The 13,863-nt window shown below is 42.2% G+C and overlaps 1 protein-coding gene across 1 annotated transcript; it reads left to right on the top strand.

Moving 5' to 3' along the window:
* The first annotated feature begins 387 nt into the window (after positions 1-387).
* On the top strand, positions 388-3,893 carry foxi2 (forkhead box I2). The gene is made up of 2 exons (XM_018729978.2): positions 388-1,071; positions 2,715-3,893. Exons 1-2 carry the CDS (start codon positions 435-437, stop codon positions 3,269-3,271), a joined length of 1,194 nt encoding a protein of 397 aa, XP_018585494.2. The 5' UTR covers positions 388-434; the 3' UTR covers positions 3,272-3,893.
* Positions 3,894-13,863: the final 9,970 nt, after the last annotated feature.

The following is a 13,863-nucleotide window of genomic DNA, read 5'->3' as shown; positions in this document are numbered from 1 at the left end:
GCGCGCGGTTGGAGTCTTTACAGAACGGTCTGTTACTCTGTACCGCGGTAACACCTTTTATATTTCTGCACTTAACGGAAACGATGTGTGTGTGACGAACTGGATATAAAACAGCCATTCATATCGACTGTTAAACATGTACTTTGGCTTTCATATGATATATATTTTATATGATATAAATGAAAACAATATCAAAAGCATGCACGTGTACTTTTCTAAACATGTCCCACGCTTCTCTTTGTTAATAAATAAAGGGGGGGGGGGGAGTAACCAGCATGGCGACGAGGAGCCGACAGAGCGCCCCCTAGCGGACCGCGGCGCGCAACGGCGGCCGTATAAAGACGAGATGCGGGCGCCGGGCGGCCGCCACTTGTTGCCGTATGACAGCGGAGAGCCGCTTGCGTTGCGTTCCTGCGGGCTCGCGCGTGCAGAGCATGAACTCCGTTGACCTGGACGCTCATCATCACGCGTCTCCCGCAGCGAGCCCGCCGCAGCCGCAGCCCAAGAGCGCGCCCGACATGGCCGTGTACTGCGAGAACTTCCCCATGTACCACCACCACCACCACCAGCACCACCAGCACCAGCAGCACCAGCACCAGCAGCAGCAGGGCGTCCCCGGCGCGCAGAGAGCGGGCGCGTACGCGCTGCCCGAGTACGCGCCCTCCTCGAGCGCGTACCTGTGGCTCAACGGGCCAGCAGGTGTGAACTCGTCCGGCCCGTACCTGCACGGCAACGGCTCGGCCCCGTTCGTGGCGCCTTCGTACGGCTCGCAGCGGCAGTTCCTGGGCGGCTCCGCGGGCTTCTCGGGCGCCGACCTCGGCTGGCTGTCGCTCGCGAGCCAGGAGGAGCTGCTGAAGCTCGTGCGCCCGCCGTACTCGTACTCGGCGCTCATCGCCATGGCGATCCAGAACGCGCCCGAGAAGAAGCTCACGCTGAGCCAGATCTACCAGTACGTGGCGGACAACTTCCCGTTCTACAAGAAGAGCAAGGCGGGCTGGCAGAACTCGATCCGGCACAACCTGTCGCTGAACGACTGCTTCAAGAAGGTGCCGCGGGACGAAGACGACCCAGGTGCGTTCTGGTGCTGGTGCTGCTGCTGGTGCTGGTGGTGTTACAGGGCGCGCGAATAGTACAACAGACGCGGTAGCGGCAACATGACTGGAGCAAAGTGTCAGTGCAACAAAGTAACTATGAGTGTAACAAAGTATCAATGCAATAGTGTCAGTCGGTACAACAAAGTAACTAAGTGTAACAAAGTATCAATGCAATAGTGTCAGTCGGTACAACAAAGTAACTATGTAATAAAGTAATTGCGACAAAGTATCAGTGTAAACACTGCTTCTAAGATGATACATAGTTGCACGTGTTAAGATGCCCGGTACTCACTGTGTCGCACCTCTGCTAACCTCTTTGCTCAGGGATCAGAAGCCACTTTTCTCCTCACAGCCGTTTTTTTTTTTTTTCCCCCTTTTCTTATAAGTTATGGTCAGTAAACCACAGAATTGGCCACAGCATTGTTTAAAAATTCTAAAATAAATATATTCTTCTAAACTGTGACATTAAAAGTCAAATATACTTTTTTGTAAGACTGGATGAATAATCTGATAAACGGCAGTACAATCAAACAAACTGGGACCATTTCGGAAATATTTACTGTAATAATTCGGTTCTGCCAAATAGAAGAGCCGCACGTTTTTAGGTAATTAATTAATTGTCCGCTGGGTTTCCCGACCCTCGGCTGCGTCAGACCCCAGTTTAAAATCCTAGTGAATTCGAAAAGGCAACAATGAAATTACTGCTAATAAAAGTCGGAATTTTCACACCTTCTGCCACCAGTTTATTTTTATTGTGAATTTGAACCCTGGCCCCTTGGCTCGAAAGCAGGAGACTCCAACCGGTGCTCTACATCTATCACAAAGCAACGTACCATGATTTACGCGGCTCTGAATTTTTTTTATTCCCATCAATTCTGGGTAACTATACCCTTGCTCAAGGGTGTTACACCAGGAGGTGGAATTTAAACCCGTGACACTATGGTGTATATACTGTACTTGAGCCTGTGTTATGGTGTATGAAGCTGAAAAGGCTGTGGTAATATTATTGCTTAGAACTAGGATTTTTAATAGCTTCTTTTATTATAATCACAAGTTAAAGGACTTTAATATGGAAATACTTAGTAATCTTATGTTATAAGGTCCTTATATTTTGCCTTTAGTCGGTCACCATTGAGAGATGGAGACAGTTTGTATCACTGTTCAGACAAGGACTGTTCTGCTTGTAGCAGAGTTGTGATCACAAATATTCATATCCGAAAAATGCTGTAATTACAGTTTTGAGGGATGGAATCTGTGTGAGTTCTTGTAGTGATACAGTTAATTGTTCTAGGTACTGACATTACATTAAATGTATACATTTCATTGAGGCTGTTACTTTAGATACCTTCATCTTAGGCAGCTTACTGTGTTGGGTATACTATACTAAGTTGCTTTCACTGATTTATCCATTTATGCAGCAGGGTAATTTTTACTGTATCAGTTCAGGGGAAATACCTTAATTGTGGGTACTACAGCAGGAGACGAGGTGCAATCCTGTATCCTTTCCAGTGGAAGGCGGCAGCTCCAGCCACCGCATCACCTACTGCTTCCGGTTTTGGGCAAGAAATGTTATACACTTGTAAATAATGGAGAAATAATTACCAATTATTTGTTTTGAAGGAAAAGGAAACTACTGGACATTAGATCCAAACTGTGAGAAGATGTTTGACAACGGAAACTTCCGTAGAAAAAGGAAGCGAAGGTCAGACTCTGCCGGCGGGACCGCCGGTAACACCAAAGTCGAAGACTCCCGCTCCGTTCCGCTGGTCAAGTCTTCAGAGAGCCCTTCCATCATGGAACCATCATCTCCAGCGCTGGATACGACGAACGACGGCCCTAAAAGCGTGTCGCCCCCAGGTCATCCTTCTAACTCCTGCTTTAACAACTTCTTCAGCAGCATGTCAACCCTCAGCTCCAGTTCCAACAGCAGACAAGGACCAGGACCGCTAGGCCTGGTCAATGAGCTGTCCAGCAGAAACATCACAGGTCTCAGCCCTTACCATGGTAACTCCTTTCAGGACAGCAGCGGTGTTGAGTTATCAGACAGCTTGCACCTCAACCGTGGCGTTTATTACAACTCCTTCAGCGGAGGACAGAGTGGACAGTTCAACAGTCATTTCTATAACAGTTTCAGTGTGAACAGTTTAATATATCCCAGAGATGGAGCAGAGGTGTAGGGGAATTGTCTCTCTGACCGAGGACCACTGAGGAGGACTACTGAGAGTGAAGTCTAAGCCTTCAGTGTGACTTTTACCGTGGTGGTTTTTTTTTTTTTTTTTTTTTTTAAATCTGGGACCTACCTAATGTGCGGCAAGTGGAACGGTAAAACCCGGAACGTTCTCCAGCGTTCGGCAACTTTTACCTGCAAGTCAACATCTTTTACATCGCTTTTTCCACAATTTTTATAAAGCCATAGAACAGGAGTTTTCAGTTGATCATTTCGGTATCTTGATAATCAAGATACTTTTTAGCTACAGCAATACGGACTTCAAAAAATCTTCAAAGAGGTTTCCAACTGGACTGAGTAGAAAATAAATTTAAAATATGACCTTTCTGCTGGCATAGTGCAGGATCATGGAACACGGTGTGTTGACAATCTGGTTTTGCTTTCGTTTTTATTTGCTCTACTGTGTCCTCTTGAGGAATGTAGTGTTTTTAGTCCTTCAGTGGAATATTAGATCTTAGGTTAAATACACTGGACATTTTTCTCGTCACAGAAATTTCTCATTGAAACTATGTATAATTGTCCTACAAATGTAGTTCCTGTGTAAATTATACATTTATATTGGTACTATTTATATGAATAGTGTACAATTATTTGCAAATATGAGATTTTTTTTAGATTTGTAGTACTTTTTTAACATTTTCATATTCTAGTTGTGTAATATTGCAGCTTAATTAAAAATCAGAAGAAACAAAATTATTATTGGATATTTGTCTTGCTAAGAGTGTAAGTTGCTCATGTACAGTAATGCCTTTGGCAGTGAATAACAAACATGGTAAAATATGCACATAGCAAATAGTTTATTTAAACGTCATGTTTTTCAACCTGAAAAAATTAAACCATACACACGAGACTAGCAATACTACAATGTGTAAATGAATACTGACCCTGTATTACAGCTCTGGCAGTGATGCCTAGATAGTCTGAGCCAATTCATTCATTATTATTGATTTAGGTTGCATTTTATTGTACAGTGTAACTGTATATTGCATGGGTCTAAACACATCTGAAGCACAAAGGAAAATGGTTGAAGGCAGAAAAATGCAGAAATGATTATTGTAAAATTATTGAGGACAGAGCAGTCTGATTTAAATGTATGCAGCAGTAATATCATTACCTTAATTTACATATAAATTGTTATCAATATGTAATAGAAATATTACTATGGGCATATAGTAATACTCAAATTGGTAAGAGTATAAATTAAGGGAAAGCAGATGATATTTTTGTAACATTAGTACTCATTCTCTTGCAGTGCCATTATCTACTAAAATTTACTTAATAGGAAGAGAATAATATGAATTAAAACCTAAATTGATCACCTCTCACATGCTAAATCCTATTTTACATAATAAATCCACCAATGAAAATGCTGTATTATTAAACGGACTTACTTTTAAAATCGTCAAGGTTAAAAGACTGTGATATTTTAATATTTTATATTAAGAAGCGGAATGATCGCACCACTTTTCTGCGGCCTTTTATATGGGGGGGGGGGGGCGCTGCCTGTGTGTGACTTCCTTGAGCGGTTTTCATAACTTTTTTTTGTAAACATTTTTTTTTTTTGTTTCCGCTAATGTCTGATATTTCAGTAATATAAATTTTGGCTCCACAAATATGATACTGTGCAGAACACATAGTCCCACTTATGGGTTATAGAGATGAGTTATGATTAATTTTCAGTATTGATTTCAAGAAGCTAAGTGTGATCCGTGTAGTAGACCCGATTCAGAAACGGGAAACAAAGAAATAAATAGCAAGATGATAATAATAATAAATAATGAGAGGTCCAACAGCGGGGAACTGATCAGTTTTGCTTTATGATGCGTTAAAGTTGACATTTCATTCCTTTAAAATCCACACCTTCTTCAGTCGGAGATGTGTAGTCATTCATTGTACACATAAATAATTATTTGTTTTTATGCATTATTTACGTGAACGAACGTGTTGAACTGTTTAAGTTCAGCTGGATATTTGAGGAAACATTTGTAGCGAACAAAATTGACACGTGGGTGAAACTTAATATTGCGGGCGGTATTAAATCGGCTGTTTATTGTTTGTACCATGTTTTACATTCACAAACGAGGTAAAATCACGCCTTTGTCCCGCGTTAAGTAAGAATATAAGGTGAACGAACGCTGTGCGGAAAAATGGATCATATTATCAGTTTCATTTTTTAACAGGTAAGTAAGTAAATCAATAAGTTCCGACTTGATACGACGAGCGTTGCTGCCATGTCCCCTGTTCCCCCCCAGACTGAAAATGATAAATATTTCCATATATGCTTATGGATCGAGTTGTGAGTCAAAAGGATGTAACTATGATCGCAGGGGACCCCCTCCCCCCATCGGGCCGGTAGGGGGCGGAGTCATTCAGGTGTGTCCGTTTTAATTTGTTCGGAGGAAAGAGGCGACAAGAAATATGAATTATTTTTATTTCGAAGTGGCCATAAGGAATGACGGGCTAATAAATATAGTGTATATTGTAATTATTTTGCGCCTCGGATAGAGTAATAAAAAGATAATTTTAATTTTAATTTTTGCCATCCGGAAGCAAATGAGGTTTATTTCCCGGGTTTGCCCCTCTCTCCTACGATCAGTGTTTTGGAATTTGGCTTTTAAGAATTCTGAGCATCATTTAGGTGTTTAAGTCTTTCATGTTGTTTCCCCGTTAATAATGGACACATTTTTTAACAATAACGATTAAATGTGCTCCCTAAAATTTGTTTTAAATTGTCCGACTTTCCTCATTACTTGCAGTTTAGTTTGACTCAAACGCAAAGTTTGGCCTTTTGTCAATTTTTTTTTCCCGGTTTTACAGACTCACTGGAACAGTAAAAATAACGGGTTACCAGGTTTAAATGGATGGAAAGTAGTTTGAAGGAAATTGTGTTAAATTATTATGTCTTGATTCTGGAAGGATGGAATACTGAAATGGCATCTGACTGAGCTAGAAACTGTCTTAAGAAAACGTAAAAAAAAAAAAAAAAACTCAAATATGTAAAATGATTAAAAAGATGGTCCTTTCAGGGAGCAATAAGGGGTCAAGTTGGAATATTACATTACATTTACATTTATTCACTTAGTGGCTTTGGAGAAAAGCATCTGCTTACAGTGGATACTATGTAGTGTTTTCAGCCCACACCTTATTCACCAAGGTGATTTACACTGCTAGATACACTACTTACAATGGGTCACTCATCCATACATCATATTACATTCTAACAGACAGCTACATATATCTATATGCGTGTGTTTGTGTGTGTGGGTCTGTATGAATGATACTATAATTCATATTTCCATATGGTTCATTCATTAGGTCTAGTGAAATTTATAAATATTTTAATACATGGTAAACTTGGTAAACCATTTACTTTTACTCATTTAGCAGGTTTTCTCTCAAAGGACCTACGATTCGAGGTAAACACAAGTGTTTTTGATGACAGATGATAATTTTCTGAAAACACACGTCAAAGAAGTACCACAAAAGTATAGTTCTCTCCTGTGCTTTGATGGCTGTACACAGAATGTACTCAACACAGATCAAACCTGTGTCCATTCCTGCAGCTCAATGTGACCCCTTTCTATCAATCTCATATTAATTTATACAAATATGTGCAACTGAGATATTTTGTTATGGCAATAAAAAGAGAAATAGACTCTGGTCAGAGTTCAGTCAAGCGGAATAACAGCTCATCTCACTGAGCTCTTCCATGGGTTCGATCCCTATATATTACAGTGTTTTAACCTGGGAGCAGGACCTTTATTATTATTTTTGGACCACAGCAATAAAATACATTTCCTTGCCAAATGTGTGATGCAACAGACAGAGTTCTAGGTGCAGACACACAATTGTTGAAGCTCCTCCCACATCACTCATTACAAAGTGGCTGCATATAAAATTGATGGGACATGTAAAGGTGACGGTGAAAGGTGGTGTGATGCAAATTTGGAGCAGTTTGGAGATCAGGACAGATATTTGTTTTAAAGGGATGGGTTCTGAAACCCTTCTAGAATGTTGGAAAAGCTTCAGCAGGTGTGAGAGACAGAAGGAGCTCATTCCACCACAGTGGAGCTAAACCCGGGAACATCTGGACTTTTCGCATCAACCCTCTTGTGAGGGGCACCAAGTGGACAGATGTGGAACAGCAAAGCGGTCTTCTTGGGATGTAGGGAATTGTCACATCCTGTTGGTTTTGGGGTACAGATCCTTTGGCTGTCTTGTAGGCCATGACCAAAGTGCTGAACTTGATATGAACAGTTACAGGAAGACAATGGAGAGAGATGAGGAGAGGAGATACATGAGAACACTTTGGCAGGTCAAGCAGAACTTGTGCCATGGTGTTCTGTACCAGCTGGAAAAAGTCTGATGTCTGGAAGAGCAGATAGGAGAGAGCTGCAGTGGTCCAGGAGGTATATGACCATGGCCTGGACCAGGAGCTGTGCTCAGTGTGTTGTGAGATAAGGGAAGATCCTGCAGATGTTATTCAGGAGGAATCTGCAGGACCAGGTTATGAGTTCAGTGTGCTGGGAGAAGCAAAGACTTCAGTTGATTGTTGATTCAGTTGATTGACACTGAAGAAGCATATGGCAAAAGTGAACTGTTGAGTTTAAGAGTTCCCAACAGGTGGATGGACCTCCTCCGACATAGAGAATTTCTGTCTTTGGAAAGACTGATATTGTAGATTGAGTTTACTGGAACTCACATATGTGTTTGAGTCAAGTGTCCAGATTCTTTCAATAGTCAAGTTAACATTTGACCTATTTGATAATTCAGTTCAATTCTGGAATATTTGACCAACCTTTTGCAACTTCTCAGATGGTACTACAGGACCACTTTTGCTAAATATTGTAAATCTTTGCCATTTGTTGTATTTTGTATTTGTATATATTTGCAATTTTTTAGTGTACTCTGTCTTTACGTAGCTTCCTGTTCTGTTAACTCATAAAAACATGCAGTCCTGCTTCATTTGAATGTAACATGCTCAAACAAATGCAAAGGAATAATAATCCTATAAAAGACACTATTAATTTGTAAAATTTAAGCTACAATACGGAGAAAAATAATCTTATAAAATCTTTTTCAAGTTAGGTTGTCAATGAATGCAGGCTGAAATTATGTTCTCAGTCAAAGTGAGACAAAACTCAGCATTAAGATCTGATTATTCACTACTAAATTGTGATTGGTCAACCCTAACTTGTGATTGGTCAACACTAAACTGTGATTGGTCAACACTGTAAAGAATTAACATTTTTCCCTAAGGTATTAATGGCTGTTCATTTTTAGGTTATGCTCAATATACAGCAGTGTCATGATATGTGACCATGAATTGTCAGAGTAACGGCCAATGTAATCCACATGACTAGTTTTTCAGACAGAAAATTAAAGTGTTAACTGTGAAATTTCAAAATTAACAAGGACAGAGTGATAGAGGTGTGATGGAGTAAAATTACATTTTTTTCTTCATAAATATACTCAAGCAAAAGTTAAAAGCATCAATGCCAAAAACTGCTAAGAAAAGTAGATCTTCTCCAAAAATTGATTTAAGTACAAGCAATGGATAAAATGTAACTGTTGACTGCCAGCCTCTGGATTGCTGATGTGCATAAAGGTGTTTACATTTGGTGCATAACATGAATAAAGAAAAACTGAAAGAGAAGTGCACTGATACCTGGAGCTTTTGTATGCCCTGGTAAAAAGGGGTAGAATCCACGTCTTCACAAAAACACCTAAAACACACTGGATCAGAACTTTCGGTGTGTTATGCCAAGCTCTGCAATTTTAAATGTTAAACAAACAAACAATAAAGACTCTTATCCCCCCAGAGACGTGTCCCCATAGCACACACACACACATTTACAGTTAAAATCATGCCACTTCCTGAATCTAACGGAAGATTGGATTTGCAGCCCCACTGAAAAGAGTGTGTGTGACCTAATCCACACTGAAGAATGGCAAGAACAGCACCGGCCATCTGAGCAAAGCTAATCAATTTATGACCGTTATGCCTTGAATTGTTTCCGGGTGTTTAAGAGCAGTGCTGAGGATTTCTATTAATCTTGCTGATACTGTTCTCTGAAGCAACTTACAGTGTTGAGCTGCCAATAACTATTTACACACCTGCATGATTTTACCGGAGCAATTCAGGGTAAGTACCTTGCTCAACGGTCCTACAGCTGGAGGTGGGATGTGAATGGGTGACCTTACACCTTCGGGTGTGAAGGCTACTACGCTACCAGCTGCCCCTTTTAATTACTAGAGTGTGACTGTTTGCACAGTCTGAAGCAGTAGAGTATATTTTATAGCAATAAAAGAATATACAGACATCCCTCGGCTTATGCAAATAGACCGTTCTTCAGCCCCTTACATAAGTCAAAAGTTTCGTATGTTGGATTCCCCTCCTCCCCCACTGTTCAACATAACATTTATCTTTTTTTTCCATCTCAGTTATTGCACCTTGACGTTTCTTCATTATTATTGTTGTTTTCATGCTAGCTCTTCCTTTCACTGCTCCTTTATACGTTCAGCATCCTTCACCATCGTATTTATAGTCGATACGGCTAAACCTGGTTCCCGCAGTATAGACCATAATCTTTGTCCAGCTTCATACTTCCTTATTGTTTTCAATTTCATCTCCAGATCGATTGCTGGATGCTTGGGAGACGCTTCTCGCTTTCCTTCAAGTGCATGTTTACCACCAACGGTTGTGAATAATGAAATGGGTAAAAAGTATGGGAAAAAAGCAATACACTAAGGAGAGGAGATGTGTTCACGGCTCAAAACACGCAGGAACTGGGAAGATGGAGCTTCCTGCCTTGTCTGGTTACGTCGACTTGCGCTTAACGTATTTCGGATGTTTTGCGGAAGATAACAGCGCTATCCGTAAATAATGTGTATGTTGGGAATTTTTTACGCAAATCCGTTCATAAGTCAAATGTACGTAAGTAGAGGGGTGTCTGTACTGATAGGAACTGCATTTTTGAATTGTACTGACTGGGTAGTGGTTTTGTTCCATTTCAATCTGTTTGACATTATTTAATATGAGAGCAAATGACCGACTGAACGAATGAACACAGAGACACACATTTCCTTTCTCCTCTGCAAATTGTTGAACTTTGTCAGAAAGTGCGCGGCTTCGCAGACTCCGCTGACGTCGGCAAGCCGCGCTTCACGGAAATACCGTCCCGTTTTCGCACCTCGGGCCGTGACACAATGGTGCCATTGTGCTCCGGGAACTCCACCAAGTCGGAGACGTGGTCCTGGGACCTTCTGCGGGGATGGATGCTCGTCAGTTTCAAGCCGCTTTCGCGCCGCTCTTCTCCGTTTCCTCTGGGATTGTTTGCTTAAAAGCGAGAAGCAATACAGCTGTCCTGGCAGGGCTCCGTTTTAAAGAGCTGCTTCTTTGAAGATGCAGTCTGTCAAAAATGGCCTTGACAGTTCACAGAGCCACCCAAGTTGTAGATTAGCAGAACTGAGGTGTGCTGTCTTCTCATGGATAATCATGGCAATTAATGCGGCAGCACAGTGCCAGCGAGACAAAGACACAGACTCCCTTCATCAAGCGCTCGCTCTACGGTGCCTCTCTTTCCACGGTTTCTTATGACAATGCGGCGCTGCAGTGGAAATTTCCCTCCGAGACGCACCGCGTCAAGTCTGGGCAGCGGCTTTGTCTGCTTTCTTCCCGAAACACAACACTTTCGTCGTCATCGGAAAAACGTTCAAATTGAAATGACACGAAGACCCCGCGTGGCACCTGCCCTCCGTGTTTCATTGCTTCTTCCAGGTTTCCAATCCAGTCACGCTTCTTCAGTGCTCTAGACATTGTGGCCAGTAAATGATTGGAACTAGTGTAACGCTGCAACATCTTTCTATCGGGGTCTCGTTCCAGGCCGTGACATTGTTTTAGCGATCAGTTCAAAAGCTTTATAAATTATATAAACATTCAAGATACACAGGACAAGATGTTATTCCCCATGCGTATTTATCAACAGCTGTACACAAAGACCCAGTCCAACCAACATGAAGCCACAGAGAACATCTAGCGTAGCCAACAAACATCTCCATGACCTGAGATCAAGAAGCTTAGCTACCTTCTCCAACAAACCCATCAAGTCAACAAATCAACCAAACCCACCAAAGCCATCAAACTAACAAATGGACCAAACCAACAAACATAATAACTAAGAATAATCACTTAACAAACCACTTTTTGTGAAATAATGGGAGTAAACACGACTCATGTGACCTCAAGCTTTTCTGTCGAGGAGGAAAGTCAAGTCCAAAGCATTAATTTACATTTATTCACTTAGCAGATGCATTTTTCCAAAGCAACCCATTTATACAGCTGGGTAATTTAGGGTAACTACCTTGCTCCAGGGTACTACAGCCTGAGGTGGGGACCAAACCTGCAACCTTTGGATCCAAAGTCAGCAGCTTCAGCCAAGTTAACTCACTCATCAGCTCTCCAATTTAACACAGTAGGCGGAGTCATCTTTGCTGATTTAGGGAGGACAGTTTGTGCAATTTAGTGGCACCAGGTGGCACAGCGGTTAGAGCCACCACCTCGGACTCGAAGGACCCGGGTCCAAATCCAACCTGCTGCTGTAGTACTCTTGGCCAAGGTCTTTACCCTGGGCTGATACAGTAAAGAATTCCCAGCTGTATAACTAGGTAAGAAGTTGTAATTAGTCGCGAAACAATGTAAGTTGCTTTGGGCAAAAGTGTCGTCTAAATGAATAAACGATAATGTCACGATTGTTGGTGGTGAGGCCACCTGCTGTGGGAGCGTTAGGAGGTCACGAACAGAGGCGGCCCTGAAGGCAACCGAGGGTGACCCCTCCGTGTCTCGTTATCCATTTAGAGACCATCCCTGTTGGCACGGGGGACAAAGCAACGTGCTAATTGATGAGTGTCCCCATTGGATGGCTGTTGTGTGGAGATGCCACATTGATATTTATGGAAATTAGACAACAAAGTGTGAGTTTATTAAGTCCGGTGTGAATGTGGGTAAGGCTGCCTCGGAACTCCAATTAAATTCCGCTGATGAGCACAGACGTTCCGTTTTCGGCCAAGTGGCCAGTGCTACTAACACTGCAGCCACCGGCGCACAGGGACAGGTTTTGATACTGGCCGTTACCGAACATAGCTACGTATACTCGGTGGCCACTTTTTTAGGTACGATTTTTTTATATATGCCTATAGCGTGTTCGGCCAGGTCCTGCTCTCCGGTGGGTCTGGGGTTCAAGTCCCGCTTTTGGTGCCTTGTGATGGATGGTGTCCCGGCCTGGGTGTGCCCCCTCCCCCTCCAGCGTTGCACCCTGGGTTGCCAGATTAGGTTCTGGTTTGCTGTGACCCTGCTCGCGCCAAGTGGTTTCAGACAGTGTGTGTATGAGTGTGTATAGCTTGCACCCTGCCCATCCTTTCTGACAGCGATTCAGTCCTCACACTGTTTCACTGAAAGTTGGGTATAATGTGTGGTCTGAGCAGCTGTGAAAGTGCCATGATTGTCGATGCCAAATTCACTAGTTTCAGTATCTTGTGACGAGCGGTCAGCGGTTCACAGAAAATTGTCAGATTTAAGAAAAGCATTCCAGTCAATAGCAAGGCTGAAGAAGAAGGGATGAAGTTCATACACACATGGTCTGAACTGCTTGTCCCATATGGGGTAATGGAGCCTTACCTGGCAACACAGGGTGTAGGGCTGGATGGGGAGGGGACATACCCAGGATGGGACACCAGTCCATCAGAAGGCATCCCAAGCAGGACTTGAACCCCAGACCCACTAGAGAGCAGGATGAGGTCCAACCCACTGTGCCACTGCACCCCCCGGATGAAGTTCATGTTTATTTTTATTCATGTAGAGGACACTTTGACCCAAAGTGATGTACAGCTTGGAGTAAACAGGGTGCATTTCACAGCAGACACACGATTGTCGAAGCACAATCAGTTTGTCCAATGACGCTGTTTCTGCCAGCACTTGTTACACGAGCGGCTGCCTACTGGAATTGATGGGGAATGCCCAAGTGTTTCCTACTGGTGCTCTGGTTTCCTCCCACAGTACAAAGATGAGTTCCAGCTAAATTGGTGACTCTAAATTGCCCTTTGTGTGTGTGTGTCAGTGAGTGTGAGTGAATGAATGTGTTCACCCTGCCTTGGCCTCTGTGCTTCTGGGACAGGCGCTGGACCATTGCGACACTGTCACGGGACAAGCAGCTATTCATTCTCTTTTACTTCTGTTGTGGTCATTTTTTGCATGTTGTTCTTTATTGTGTTGGTTTTTTATTTTCTTTTTACATTCATTCTTTTAGCAGATGCTTTTCTCCACAGCGACATATATCTCAGAGAAAAATACTAGTGCATTACATCAACATTTTATTTTTGTAATTCTTAAATTCCTTGTATTTCTTTGTCCACTTCCCCCATTTTCAATAAATATTATTAATATTAGAAACTCACCACACAAAGCAATAGTTCTAATCATTGTCATCACTCACAGTTTTTGTAACCCTTCTAAACTGAGTTATTTGTAAATCTTGTTTGTGATAA

Source organism: Scleropages formosus, chromosome 1 (genome assembly GCF_900964775.1).
Source record: "Scleropages formosus chromosome 1, fSclFor1.1, whole genome shotgun sequence".
NCBI lineage: Eukaryota > Metazoa > Chordata > Actinopteri > Osteoglossiformes > Osteoglossidae > Scleropages > Scleropages formosus.
This window is presented reverse-complemented; position numbering and strand designations above follow the sequence as displayed.